Source organism: Symphodus melops, assembly GCF_947650265.1.
Source record: "Symphodus melops genome assembly, chromosome: 15".
NCBI classification, from domain to species: domain Eukaryota; kingdom Metazoa; phylum Chordata; class Actinopteri; order Labriformes; family Labridae; genus Symphodus; species Symphodus melops.
The window spans coordinates 5,536,718-5,551,710 of NC_136705.1; the positions used below are offsets into that span (position 1 = coordinate 5,536,718).

Below are 14,993 nucleotides of genomic sequence, written 5' to 3' on the forward strand. Positions count from 1 at the left end.
TTGACCTTGTAAATAAACCTCCAGCAACAGTCAGTCATAATTTGGTTTTATTCCAATGAAATGTAAAAACAAATCAAAAACACATTATCAAGTAACACCCAAAGATAAGAATAAATAGATCAGTTTAATAGACATTAAATACCTCAGTACACTGTAAAACAATGACAACAGTAAGTCAGAAGTAGAAGGAAAATGTGAGCACAGACACGAATGGAATGATGCTAACGCTAGAAAATGTGCTCAAACTGAAATCAGTTGCTGTTTTTCATTGTCTTGCTTCATGGGAATGGAGGACCACGTACAACAAACGGGTGGCTGCAAAAGCACTTGGTGTAAAACTGGAAAGGAAGGAAAGCTTAACCACCAACTATGGGGTCAAATAAGGCTCCCAGCATTTGCATATAAAACCAGATTTCAACACTGGTTGGCAATTGTGTTCTCAATCGGTAATGTTGAGGATTACTGTTCCATTTAGATCAATCCAGACGGTTAAGAACAGAATACGCTCTTTTTCTACTTGAGAACTGCTCCAGTGTTTGCAATCTGTAAATAAAGAAAGACACCCTTTACCCTCTACATGAAAACATTTCAGTACAGCTTGCTCAACATCTACATAATGTAGCGTCCACAAAGCAGCCTGCAGTCCCTCTTAAACAATGTCAAATACAAAGTACATGACATGACATATATGGAGTGAGTGAAGATTTATCTTGGGATTACAACTCCGAGGGTGACAACATCAGTAATTCTCCAACACACAGCAGCGGAATGATTCAATAGCAGTCGTAGCAGGGATGCTCAAAAAAACAAAACTCAAAATCGATATAGTACAGCACATGCATGAAAATCAATAACATAACTATAAAATTGTTCTTTGAAAATAAACATTTAGAATGTCAGTGATAGTCCATGAAATATCCCAAGACAAAGCTAGATGACACAATAAACCCTGAACATCATTGTTTATACAGTACACCAAATGTAACCTGTGAGAATGAACTTAATAAGGTAGATTTTGCCATAAATACCTGATATACATAACTTCTATTCCTGTTAAGGCAAATATTTTCAGTTTGAGGAGTGCATAACGCATAGGTATTCCTCAGTTGGGTGCAATTGCATATATATCTACTATATGCTACTCTCCATGTTTTTGTCAAACTTGCAACAGAAATGTACAACACTGGCTGAGGACTCAGACAAACCTGTGGAATTGGTAAAAGCAGGAGCAAGAACATGTGTCTATTTCAAACAACTCCAACCAATGTTTTTTTTCTGGTTATTCGTGGTTAACATTTACATTGCTCGGCTTTCTTTTCGAAATGTAATTCCATGATCCTATAACATATTAAGCTGCAATCCTACCACCAAAGCAAGAAGCTTAAGGGAAATCTTGACCCAGGAGAAATACATACAATACCTACTGTACTTTACACATGATCAACAAGGATACTCTTCCTAAGGTTTTGTGAAGTCATTTCTAAACAGTATGTTTCTGAGTTACACTTGGCATAATGGTTTTACATGGGATGACTATGTACACTATGTTGTTTGGCTAGTTTCTAACAGCTATACAAATTGAGAATGATAATTGGTGAATGAACACAGACTCATCCTTTAGGAACCACAAAGGACATTTTGTCAGTTTTCCACAACAGTCCAGATAACAAACGGCAATAATTGAGCTGCACTTAATGGATAACATTAAGTACATTATAAATGTAGAGTTTATTTTCAACATCCAGCTTCATGTTTCTCTGCCATGTCGCTAATAACTGTTACCGTCAACCTCACATGAAAGCACTGCGGTTATATTATCTTTCAAGATGAAAATGGCGTCATGTTTACATGCACAAAAATTCTTTGCATACCATTCTGAAGGTAGAAGACTTAAAAACTTCTCAAAAACCTGAATGTCTTAAGTTTTTTTGACAAGAAAGTTTGACGGTTTGAAAGTTTCTGGTTTGATTTTGGATTTGGATTCACATACACTCATTTCAATAAAATGTTCTTACAGACAAATAGGAATTCTAAAGTATTCCAGGAATACTTAAAGATCAACCGTATGATTTTTTTTTTTTATACACAGCATAGGCTCTTAGTTTGAGTATTCTGACATTTACATCAGAAGTCCATGTTGTCACCACCATCGCAATTTCTAAAGGGTGAGAATATATTGATAAATTATTGATCTACAGAAATATAATTTGTAAAAAAGAAAACAATACGTTTGAAAAGTTACATGGCAAAAGGGGTAAAATTCAAACTTCCTTTGTAGTAAAAAAAACTGTACCAGGCAATCCATAATAATGTGCATGTAAACATAGTCACCACCATGTTGACTATATATAGTATTTGTTAGTATTGTACAGGAGGTATCACCAACAAGGACATGTTTAATTGAGGGGTAATTTGAAGAGTGCATTGCTGGCTGAAAAGTGACCCTATGTCCAACGTTTGCTACTGCTACCATACAGGAAGTTTCTGAACAATATACAACTACAAAATCTTGCTACAAAGAAAGCACTAGATTTGAATGATCCTGGTCTGGCACTGTGTAAACATTGCCTTCAGCTCGCTCTCTTGGGCTTCATTGATAGAATCTGGTTCTGGGCTCTTCTGTACCTTTGCCACAGCAAAATTGATACCTTGTGTAAGTCCAGCCTGGGTAAGACTTGCCACCTGAACCATTGAGCTCTTGATCTTGGCAAATGGGGACACTACTCTGCTGCCATTGCTGTCAGCAGGCGAAGGGCCTTGGCTGCCCTCCATCTGTGAACTCAGACTCTTCTGAGAACTTCCCGAGGCTACAGAGCTGGGTTTTTGGACTGTAAGGAGGTTGGAGCTGGAAGTAGTGAACTCAACGTCGAGCTGAGATGGCCTGGGGAGCTGAGGATCGTCTTGCTGCAACTCGGAGCTCGACTGCTTGTCTGAGTCTGCAGGGGTCTTATTCTGCACTGGCACGGCAGGGTTGAGAGGAGGAAGAGCAGATGTTGGTTGCTCTCCAAACACCTCAACAGGTTTGGTCTGTGCATCCTGGACAAACTGGTGACAGTAGGCATCAATGGGAGTACCAAAGTCAATCAGAATGGCTTCTTCAGCCACTGAGGCAGCTCCTGGTGACTTGTCATTACTGGCTTCAAAGGGGCTTTCCTGCTTCCCATCACACCCAGTGACTCGTATCACGGTAGGGAGATTTAGTTCTACGCTAGATATAGACTGAGAGCGACTCCCCAGGCGTGGGTTTGAAGCTACGATACCGCAACTTGGTAGCACATAGTCCATGTTTTCCAAAGAACCTGGTTGCTCCGCATCAGAAGTATAGGAGTCGGAGTCGTCTGAGATTTCAGAGTTCTCATCCCCAACATCTTTGATGCAGCCTGTGCCAGGGTTGTTTTCCGATGTCTCCAAGCTGCTGTCAGATTTCCAAAGGTTGCCATGCATAGTCGGCTTAAGGAAACTGACTTCAACATCTGGCTTCGAGAGCCCCAACCTCCCGAGGGGCTTAAAAGGGCCAATATTTACATTCGTCTTAGTCTGTTTCACTTTCTGATTGAGAGAAGAGAATTTGTTGAGGAGGAAACTTTTGCCCTGTGCCAGCCCAGAGCTACCCTGGTCAGCAGGTTTGTTCTGGATGGCCATTATATCCTCATGAGGTTTACACTGCCGCCTGGAACACAAATACTAACGTTAGTATATAAGTTTATACCTCACACAAAAAGCTTTAACCGTCACTAAAAAGTGCAAAAGCTGAAAAGTCATTATGGTTTAATATACAAAAAAAGAAAAGATTATTTATAACAGACAAATACTCAATATCTTAAAGACGACAGTGGTACTCACCTCTCAAGCTTCTTCTCGACTACAAGCAAGTCCAAACCCATGGCTTGTTTAGTTATGCGAAGCATCTCAGCTATGCATTGTAATGTGTCTAAAAGTGACCACAATATACGCTTAGTCTCAACTTTCATCAATTCATAGTTCACGTTCCGTAGAATTCACTTGACTTCTTTCATCAAAAGAGTTTCATAATACCTTTTCCATCGTCCTCGGGATTTCGTGTCGCTGCTCTCAGCGTGTGAAAGACTCCGCTTGTATCTTCACTTCGGTAATGCAAACGCATACAGCAGAACTTTGGTTTCCCAAAGAGCGTAGGCTCTGGACCTGCCCAAGGAAACACAACTTAGTCACTTCATTGTCAGGGATCAACATGAGCATGAGTCTTATTCAACAGATATTGCTAACAGGTGACTGAGCAACTGTAAAGCACACTTTTGAAAGTGTCGTGTCACCCAGTAAGTGTACAAAGACAAGACTTCATTTAAATGTGAATTTGTTTTTACCTATTTCGATCTTTTCCAAACCATCCAAATTCAGGCGCTGGTACTGGTTGACTTTATCTGCTTCTTCGTCGTAGCTACAAGGATGTGCATACATGAGTGAACTTATAAATACAGTTTCTAAAGAAAAACATTTGTAAATCTGAAGTCTTACTCACAAAGCAATGTAATAGGCTTTTTCAGACAGAAGGAGCAACACATCTACGTCTTTGTTTGAAGCATCAACGAGGCTAGTGGGATAGAAAGGAGATATGGTAAATGAACTTTTATCGTCGTCTGATTACTTTCACACGGCAGGTCACAGTTACCCACTCATCACCACAATCACACACTGGGATTTATTCATATGAACGTACACATTTCTTAACAGCCTCTGCCATCATTCATACACATCCAGCGGCGGGAGCAATTTGGGGTTCTTGCTCAAGAACACTTCGACATGTGGCTTCAGCAGATGGGGATCGAACCCCTACCTTCCAGTTGAGGGTTAACAGACTTTACCACTAGGCCACAGCGACCCCAATATGAATAAGATATGAAAAGAGGATTTTCAATACTTCTGCAAATATTGTATAAATAGAATAGCAGTCTTGAGTTTGGATAAGCATATTGATGCACATTAGATACTATTGCACGTCAATAATTGCCAATAAAAAGAAAATATGGTCACGAGCCACCAACCTCATGTCACAATTGATGAGGGCCCAACCTCCATGAAACTTCTCATCATCAGGCAGCAAAAGCTGCATGTAGGTCTGCAGCAGCAGGCTGACCTGTTCCTGTGCTCCCCTCTGGCTTTCCTTCTCTTTCTCCTCATGTTCCTTCTCCTTACTAAAGATAGAGTAGAGGTCTTCTGTCACTGGGATGCCCATCATTAGGTCTACAAGGCAAGAAAGAGGAGATAATGTTAGTCCAACTCATTTAGAGTTAAAGGTGTGCTTCTATAATTATCTCTGTTTTCCTTACCAATAACTGCTTGTCTGTAAGCGTCTCTAAAGCGGTTCAAATAGTAGCGGTTGGCCGAGTTCACACCATCCTTCATTACACCAGCCAATTTCCTCTCTCCTGTCCTGGTGAAATCTCCCTAAAACAGATGTTTGTTGAATATACCTTTAGATTGACCTTTGAAGGGTTACCTTCTGTGGATGTTATCAATGTTGATGTTAAAAACACTGTTATTAATATACTTAAACTTTAAATAAATTCTCAAGTCTTGCAGTTAAACCTAAGTCCAATTAACTTTAAAATATCCTCAAACAACATCTTTGACCTGTTTCTTTCAGCAAAGACATTGATGGTACCTTAAGTGCTGCTGTGCCTGCATACTGCCTGCTGATGATGTCTCCATTGTTGGCCCACATGATCTGATAAATTCTGTAGCATTTGGGGGGCAGAGGCTGCTCTGGAGGCATCACACCAAGTTTCTTTAACTGCATGAAGAAAGAAGACCATTTGTTCACAGAAAGATTACAACTACTACATTTATGATACACCACTTTTGGTTTCCCTTCCACGAGTGGTTAAGACACAAAGATAAGTTACATTGAAATCATAATTTTGCAAAGCGAGCATGAGTTAACAACCTTTCATTGGAAAACAACGCGTACTTTACAATCATTTATCAAAAATGCTACCTTACTTTTAGTCAAATAGTTTGAGTTTCTTTGTGAAAATAAAGAATTTTTTCTACTTGAAATCAAGTGATGATAAATTACTATAGTTTAAAAATGATCTAGAGTAAAGTGGAACTTAGCAGCAACCTTTGGCAATTGGTTTAAAAAGCCACGGTTTGACTGTACAGTCTTTTACCATATGTACCATCCGCTCTATTGTTTTGGCATCCACATGATAAACTATCAATTACACTCATTCAACCGTTTAACATATATGTTAAAACTTAGCATGTATGTTAACTGTCTTGTCTACAACTAAAAGAGTTTTGGACTGCAATACTTGAAACAATTGATAAAGTAAGAGGCCAAAATACCGACCCAGAACGCCTTTTTTTGCGATGTGGGAAATACATGATGAACCCACCTGCTGTTCCATCACCACCCGACCAATAGCAGCCTGGACCACATTGGTCCTGTCAAGACAGTCCATGCAGTTAACTCTGAAGATACCCTCCTGCTTGCAAATGACTCCAGCTTGATCCACCCTGACAAAGGAAGATAGATTCAACACACGATTCATTCACAGAATTACAGTCTGAAACCAAACACCAAAAAGGATTTTAAAAGTAGCCAACAAATGGGCCCTTAATTTCAATCAAAAATCTCAAACAAATGGACAATAGCAAGAGTTAATGCTGATCTGAAAATGAGAAAATACTGAAAAAGTTACTTACCAGGCCCACTTCATGTCAGTTATGATATCAGAGATGGCATCTGTCAGTATTTGCACGTTTTCAAACTTCATACCTCGGCTGAGAAACAGGATATACAGAGTAAATGGGAAGTCACTGCATTGTAACAAAAGCTTTTTTAAATACTTTAATAAACAAGTTACTCTGCTGAGCCGTGTTTCTTACCAGTGCTCGTGGAAGTCAAACGAAACGTATGTGAGGTTAGGGTTGTTGTAGAGCAGGACTTGCTTCAGATATGCGTCACCAATTAGCTTCTCCCGTCCACTTTGGTCCACTAAGTTAATAATGACCTGAAGTAAACCATAAAGAGAGTTTTTCCTGCATTCCAAAATTGGAGGCAGCTGCCTCCACCAAATGTGTACTGCCGCGGGTCAAAGTCTCAGAATTTTCTTCAGGAAAAGCAAAGTTTTCTACCCAACCAGTGATTTTTTTTTTAAATTTCTAACAGCAGTTATGTGACCAGTTTGTAATTATGCCGCTATAGGCTTAGACTACCAGGGGAACTGGCACCTCGAGCTGTGTAAATCTCAGTTGCTAATCACATCTTTTCCTGGGAGCTCTTGAGCTCTCATAGGTCAGGTTAGGATCCTGGGAACGTTGGCGGAATGCCTGCCTGAACAACACCAATCAATAAAAGCAGACCTACCTGTGTCTTGTAGAGTTTAAGTTGTTCTTCAAAGTGAGCAGCAAAGTACTCAATGGTCTCCTTCTCTCCTTTAAAGTTAAAAAATAAGCAAAAAAAAGTTTTGCTATCATACAGTAAAGGACAAATAAATTACTAAGTTACTTTATTTGGATATTTGTGTAAAATAAACCTCAAATACACTGGGGAGATGTGTAAAATCCAGTGATGGGTTTTTATGGAACTAAAACCAAAAAAAATTTACATTTTGAAAACCACAAAATACAAAGCCTCTTCGCACCACTGTGAGAGATAAACAACATAGAGCAGTTGTACTGACCTTTCTCTAAGCGTGGCCTGGGATTGTAGCGGTACCCTGCCTGGCTCCAGAAGACAGGCACAGAGCCGCGTGTCTGCACAAAGGATAGGGTGTGGCTGTGCACGTGGATCAGCTGCTCTGTCTCCACATAGTTGGCCACATGGCCATCAGTATCCACTCCTCTTCGTTTGTACCGCATCCCTATGGACGGGAAAAGGAGAACACAGGATCAATATTACAATTCGATATATCTTGATCATAGTTCATTTAGCAAGAACAAATATAGGTTGTCTTCCCAGGTGCTCAAAGCTAATTTAGGAAAAGTCCTACGCTGCTCAGATGCAGCGTAAATATCAATCACAATATTAAGAAACATGTCCTCAGTACTTCGGCTTCACTAGTCTTGAGGTATGACCTCAGACTAACTGTAGCTTTACCTGCGCGGTGGCGGCTCCGTCTGGAGATAAGTGCCACAGTAAAGCGGGGATGCATGTCGTCAACACAGGTGACCTCCTCCAGCGGTGTTTCAGGGCTGCTCCTCTCCTCATCTGATGTCTCGTTGTAGTTCACCACCAGTTCTTCTACCTGTACAAAACCCTGGATGATCGGCGTCACCCAGAAATCTACCTCCGGTGTCTGGAGAGTAACGTTAAAAAAAAACGTGACATTTTAATGCACTTCCAAAATTAAATAAATATAATAGTATAAAAACATTTTCTAACAAAGGTCCGCCATATATTTCATATTATTCATCGTCAGCATTCTCTTCATTTTTTTAGACAAGACAGTGTACTAACTCAATTGTTTTATGTTGAAATCCAAAGTCACACTTACTGTATATCATCAAGTGTGATTTTAAGACTCAATAAATATTACTCTTCTGTAAGGCACTGGTTCCCACAAACTCAATCATATGCATTCACAAGCCTCTGACACAGCAGCGTGAGCAGTGGGGTTCAGTGTATTGCCCGAGGACACTTCGACATGTTGTCCAGTTGAACTCTACACCCCAAACGCAGCTGACTCTACCACTGAGTCAGAGCAACACAGGATCAACATTATGAAGTTATTCTGCTGTGCCTCATGATTAAAAATGCTAAAAAGCTTTTATCTGGATTTATCTTTTATTTTTTAGTGGGATCACTGCAGCAAATGCAACTTCAATCTGCACAGTGCATCTTTTTGCATTTTTATACAGTGTGTGTTCAAAGGCAATAATATACAAAGCTCCTGCAGCTTAGAGATGTTTAAGTGCCCTTTGGCAATACACTTACAAACCCCAAATTGTGTAACGGACGTGTGAATGTGTATGAATGGGATTATTTGGTGCTCATGGACACTTTACATAGCAGCCTCTGCCATCAGTATGTGAATGTGGTGTCAATGTGTAAGTGTGACTTGTGCTGTAAATAGCTGGTGGAGAAGTCAGATGACTTGAAAAGCTCTATATAATCTCAAGCCTATGTATTGTTCACCAAAACTTAAATGGGTCGGTTTTCTGTCCAGTCAAATTGGATAACAGTCAAAGTTATTCATTCATAAATGAGGAAAAATAAATCAATCAGTTAGGCTGTGTCGGAAATTTTTTTTTACCTGAAGGTCGATGAGGTCTTGGATCATGTGCTTATTCCAGAAGAAACGGTCATCAACCTTTCATAAAGAATACATTTAAATTAATATGATTTTAAGAGCTATGGCTGGTTGAATATGAGAAAAAAAACAATGCAACATGGTAAATGAGCAGCATGCTAATGTTTAGCTCACACAGCAAACCAGTGAATAACTTCTGCCTCCTAGAGCGGATTCATTATTAAGTTGTCACTGACATCAGATTCAGGCAGTTTTTGGGCAATCCATGTATGATTCTTAATATTCCTGATTCTCAGTCTTTACATCTTTAGCCCCTGCAGCAGCTCCATTCATGTCTGTGCCATGTTGCTGATACAGGCTGTGTGGCTGCTCTAATCGGTTAACACGGCTGCTGAGTTGAAACACTAGAGGTTATTGACTCGACACTCAGCCATATAGGGCTTTCACATTTGCCGAAAGCTCCAGGAAAAAGTCCAGATATTCTCAGGAGGAGATGTATATGTGAATGCGAGGAGCCAAATATTTCCTGTGAATCCGTACCGTGCCTAAGTACCGTGCTCCACACCTCAGGTCCAATTTGTTTGACTAGTGCGAGTGCTCCAGTTTGTGCTCATCCACGGTGTGCTTTTACACAGGACAGTTCAGAAAGCCATTCCATTGTTGTTGTATTACGACGTTATGTACAAGAGATAACCATGGTCAGGCCCGGTTAGTTCTGGAGCAGTGTGAGTGCAGAATACGCAGGCGGGGACAATCGTGCGTAAGCATGGAGCAGGTTGACTTTGTCTAATGTGAGTGCGCCCTTTGTATTTTTTCTGCAGAAAATCCAAGTGAGCTGATCTGAGAATGCAGCAGGATATGAGAAGGAGATGGACACATTATATCCTGTGATCTGTGCGTAGACGATGCACACAACCATTGCTTTCTGAATGATGTTTTTGTACTTCAGTGTGTTCTTCACTGCTCTTTTATTAATATGTTGATTCTGCTGAACTATTGACACGAAGACCAGTATTTTAATTCTATTTTCATATAGCAACTCTGATGCTTCGTTAGCCACATTGTAAGGATAGTATCCCTCTTGTGAGTTGCATTATGTGAAAAGCCAGGGAAGGGCAATTTCAGGAGCAGTCTTCCTGAAACGTTCCAGATATTTTCAGGAGGGTCTAAGTGAAAACAGCGATATAAAGTGTGAACAAGCGAAAAGATGAGTTCTTCCACAAACCTGCTTCCATAGAGGTAAGCTGGAATTGCCCGAGTCCCCTTGACGCTGGACACTGTTTGTCAGGTCATAGGTCGTACTGTAATAGAAGGAGTCTGAATCCATGAATATCTTGCAGAGCTCATCCAGCAACCTTCTTTCCATGCGTTCTTTCTCTTTGTTTTCCTTGACCTGGATTGCAGGGGAATACTGGATTAGGTGGGTACACAGAAAAGAAAGATAAGGTGAAAAAACACAGAGCAAAATCCTGACAACTTCAAAGCTGTTAAAGGTCAAAGACAGAAAAAGAATTCAGGTCAAGAGTGAAAAAAAAAAAAAAAAAACCTTTTTCTTGATGGGAACTGCCACATTCGACTTGATCTGGCTTAAAGTTTTCATCAGGAACTTTGACTCGTCTGGAGACTGAGCCAGTTTCTCCGGTTTGTCGATTCCAAAGTGATGTTTCTTGCAAAGCTGAAAAAGAGGATTCTAATTAAATGTCCTTTATTTCATGAAGTGACATTTGCAGAATTCACACAAGACACAAAAGCAAGGATTATTACTACCCACACACAACCTACAAGTGAAAAAAAAAATAACAAGACAATATATAGTTCTAAACTTACAGTGCATTGGTCTTAAAGAATTCTAGGCACAAGAGGGATGGTATGATTATCCTACAGGCTAAGAACTACGTACAACAGGGAGGGCTCTAAAATCTTATTTAGGAACCTCCATACTGTATTTACTCACTTGAAAATATTCTGTCTCACCATCCATGAAGCTCTCCTGAAAGACTGAAATCTTAGCAATACTTACTTTTCCTTTGCGATACACTATTTTTTATGTCTGCATGTTATAATGGGTCTTATTGTGCGGGTGAAAATAAAGCCGATCTTTGAAAAGAATCAAAAACACTTCACAGTATGTACACTAATGACAACCAATCAGGGGTGAATGTAAGCTTATACATACAGTATTCACTATTCATGGCTACTCAGTTCAGAATGTAATAAGCAATATTAATCGTTGCCAGCAGGACCTCATGCACACACGCACATTAAACCAATAAGCATCAAAGTTCATGAGGAGTGATTCTCATGTATCACTACAGTGGTACAACACACACCTCCAGTTCAAGCTCCTGAGGCTCTTCATCAGACAGAGGAATGACTGTAATTTTGGTGATCTTGAAGACTTTGTGGTTGCCTGGTAGATGGCCCACCAGTGCTTTCTGGCGAATCAATACGAGGCCAAGAGGAAGATCTGCCAAGAGTTGAAAGAAAATAGCCGATTTGTTACAAGGGAGCTGAAATCCTCACAACAGGACACACGCGTGAGGAAAGCAGCTGCACTGCTGCAATTTACACATTTACGTCCATTAGAGGGGAAAAAAGTCATCTGGTAAATAAATCGTTCATGATCATGAACCATTACTATCAGCACACTCGCCTTTATAACTACACACATCCCAAAGCACTTTAAAACGATGACACCTCTTTTTTTTCTTTTTTTTCCTCGAAGGAAGATGCCAAATATAGGTTTCTCACAGGCAAACAAAAAGCTGAGGCTAAAATATTCAAATGTTTTTCATTCTCAACTTACCTGTGTGAAGCTGGATCTTTCCAATGATACCTTCTACCAAACCCAGGCACACTGGATTCCAGGCTAGCAGTAGGTCTGTTGCTGAAATGTTTAAAGAGAAGTACATGAGGACAGTGGAACATCAGCAAGATGTTTAAAAAAAAACATAATAAACAACAAGATAATTATTATTTCATTGAAAAATGTGTATTTTTTTTAATGTAATTGATTAGCAATAACAAACAACCGGCAAAGTGTGAAATCAATTTTGGCTCAAACTCAATGACTGAAAGGTAAACTGCAATGTTAGGGCAGCAGCAGTGTGTTTACTTATATGTGTTTTGAGCATACTGTTGTAAAAAACTTTATATGGGATTTGAAATGAAGGGCGACTGTACATCCAACAGGCTGATCGTTTTGTGTACAGAGGAACTGGCTGTGATGTACCATATGAATGTGTTATACCATATGAATGTTCCACTGGGTGCTTGAGAGTGTCGTGGAAAACCAGTCGGGGTTTGAAACCCTTTTTCCAATTAAATAATGAAACAGTGGTGCAACTAAAAACCTGTCTTGGATGGCTGCACAGCCATGCAACTTCAACAGACACAGAGACGAACATCCGCAGACGACTGGTCACACTGATGCAACGTTTCATTTCGTTTAGACGTGTTTTCACAGCTCGTACTTTCTTTTTTAATGTGAAACAAAAGCTTTTATTGTCACAGCTAGTTTGAGTAGCAGTCAGACTCACTTCTGTTATATATGACCAAAGTGTAATCTCAGGAGCAGCTGTAAGAGATTCAAAAACACCTCATAAGAAATTGCAGCATATATTAGCCTAAGCCTTATTGAACATATTTTAGGAAGAAATGACTGATAGGTACTACAGTTTTTTTAATCGACCCAAAAGATTGCTCAACAAAAGGCTTGGAATTTTCCATTAAGTGTTCGTGCCATTCATGGGACTGACTTTTATTTAAGTGTTCATCCTTAGAGATATATTGATTGGGTTAAGGAGTTAGTTATTTTCTTAATTAAGAAACAGATGTTAAATAACTTTCATAAAAGCCACAAAGACAGAAATTCTACTTTGGAGATCTTAAAGGTTGCTTGTCTTTTGCTGCCGTGTCCAGTAGTATTCATGTTTTTGTTCATTGTGTGTTTTGTGCTAAAACAAACACACACAAACACAAGACTTCAGTAACACAGCAACTGACAGGTTGTGCAAGCAAATATTACCGTGTTTGTCAAGAACTGTTGTGGCTTTAAGAAGTGCAATGTGTCTGACCCTCCGTGCAGCTAAAACAAGCACAACACTGCCTGGTGCTGTGAACTCAACAGAAGTGACTGGTTTAAAAAAAATAGATGCCTGATCGCGCTTTTCAGTGGTCTGCTTCACAAATATGGAACAGATTTGGTTCACACATCATTTTTTTTTACCACAGGTGGCTGCGTTGTACTGCTTACTTGCACACTGTATTTTTAAGAACTGAATGCAAGTGTTTTGAAATGATTGTGGATGTTAAGACAAACTTTGAAAAAACAATTTGGGATCTCTACAACCTGAGGAATCAACTTTAGTGAAAGGAGTTACTGTAAGACTGACTCCAACATACATTTAGGCTTATGCTGTATCATTTCCTCAACATTACAATGGCAGTTTTCTTAACATTTCTTTTAAAATGAAGGCTGCCAGATAGGAGTATTTTTTTTAAACTGTAATAAATAATGCAAATAATTTGAGAAGTTAAATTGTGTCACTCTGTCAAAGCTTCTTATAAGCATTTAACTTTGCTTTGTTTGACATATATACGCCTATATATGTTCATCCATTGGTGTGTCATTGTAATTTAAGGAATAAACCAGGAGCTCTGGAGTCTGTTTGGGGTGTTGGCAGTTCCGGAATGAAAGCAGAGACGGTGATTAAGAGGCTGGGAATGCGGCATCCAATCATTTATAATATGTTAAACAACTTATTTTTGTGTGAGTGTGTTTGTGAAAGGGAGCTTGAACACACACTCACACACACACACACACACACAGCTGTTCACGGATAGGTTAACTCCGAGATGAGCAAATGGTTGTTATGAAGTGAAGACCAAGCTGCAGAAATCCTTCAGGACGATGACTAAACAGCATTATTAAAAAAGTAATCCAAACGGGGCTTGGGATATAAATAGCCTGCATTTTGATCGAGTGGGTTATTACAATGTCAAGGGCTTGAGGTAAATGGCAGTTTGCATGACACAAAGCCTTCACCCAGTGTGTTACGTACCAGGTCTGACGGCCATGGTCCCGTCTCTCCGGCTGCACCACAGAGCTCGGTCCCCGCTCTGGAGTATGTAGTCGTCTTTCGCCTGGAACAGCTCCATATTGAGACTTTAGTTTACACAAAAATAGATATCCTGGTGGCCAAGCAGCCTACAGGCAATGTGCAAATGGCTGTAAAGAAGGTCAACAACAACTAGCTGGCTGTTAGTCTGCTCGCTTCTTGCAGGCTGGTGAGCTACGGGAGCTAACTAGCTGCCACAATCGGATTTGATTATTCCATCTTGACGCATATTGAAAGTCAAATTTTCTTTCCACCCGAAGAGACGCCCCTTCCGACTGTCATGGAGAATAGAGATATGACAAATAATTTTAAATGAATGGGAGTGTGTCCCAACAACTGCTGACTGGCATTCAAGACGGAAACAGGCAGTTTCCTGCTCCAAACAATGTCACGTGATCTGCGACGTCATCACTGGTGCACAGAGTGCACATTGGTGCACAAGTAGAACCACACGTTTACAACAAGTTTTCTACATAATACAGTATCCTTGACATAAAATGTTAAATGATTTAAATAAACTTCCGCATCCCCAAGTCTGATTGAAGTGAGAAACTTCCAGAATGAATAATAAGCTATTTTGTGACTTCATTTATAAGTTTTGGTCAGTGATGGCATTATCTTATTTTTCAGGGTTGGT

At 39.8% G+C, this 14,993-nt stretch overlaps 1 protein-coding gene across 2 annotated transcripts; it reads right to left on the reverse strand.

The window, feature by feature from the left end:
• Nucleotides 1–105: 105 nt before the first annotated feature.
• Nucleotides 106–14,795, reverse strand: inpp5f (inositol polyphosphate-5-phosphatase F). Of its 2 annotated transcripts, none has more exons than XM_079362981.1 (20): nt 14,300–14,795; nt 12,043–12,123; nt 11,567–11,703; nt 10,783–10,911; nt 10,462–10,629; nt 9,240–9,296; nt 8,084–8,282; nt 7,668–7,847; nt 7,352–7,419; nt 6,871–6,995; nt 6,688–6,765; nt 6,378–6,498; nt 5,642–5,770; nt 5,307–5,424; nt 5,022–5,220; nt 4,499–4,570; nt 4,344–4,417; nt 4,036–4,164; nt 3,844–3,931; nt 106–3,670 (listed from the first exon to the last, which is right to left on the reverse strand). In XM_079362981.1, exons 1-20 carry the CDS (start codon nt 14,394–14,396, stop codon nt 2,527–2,529), a joined length of 3,393 nt encoding a protein of 1,130 aa, XP_079219107.1. In that variant the 5' UTR covers nt 14,397–14,795; the 3' UTR covers nt 106–2,526. The 2 variants fall into 2 exon arrangements, with proteins under 2 accessions (XP_079219107.1, XP_079219106.1); XM_079362980.1 differs by having other exon boundaries at nt 10,462–10,647.
• Between the last annotated feature and the right edge of the window lie 198 nt (nt 14,796–14,993).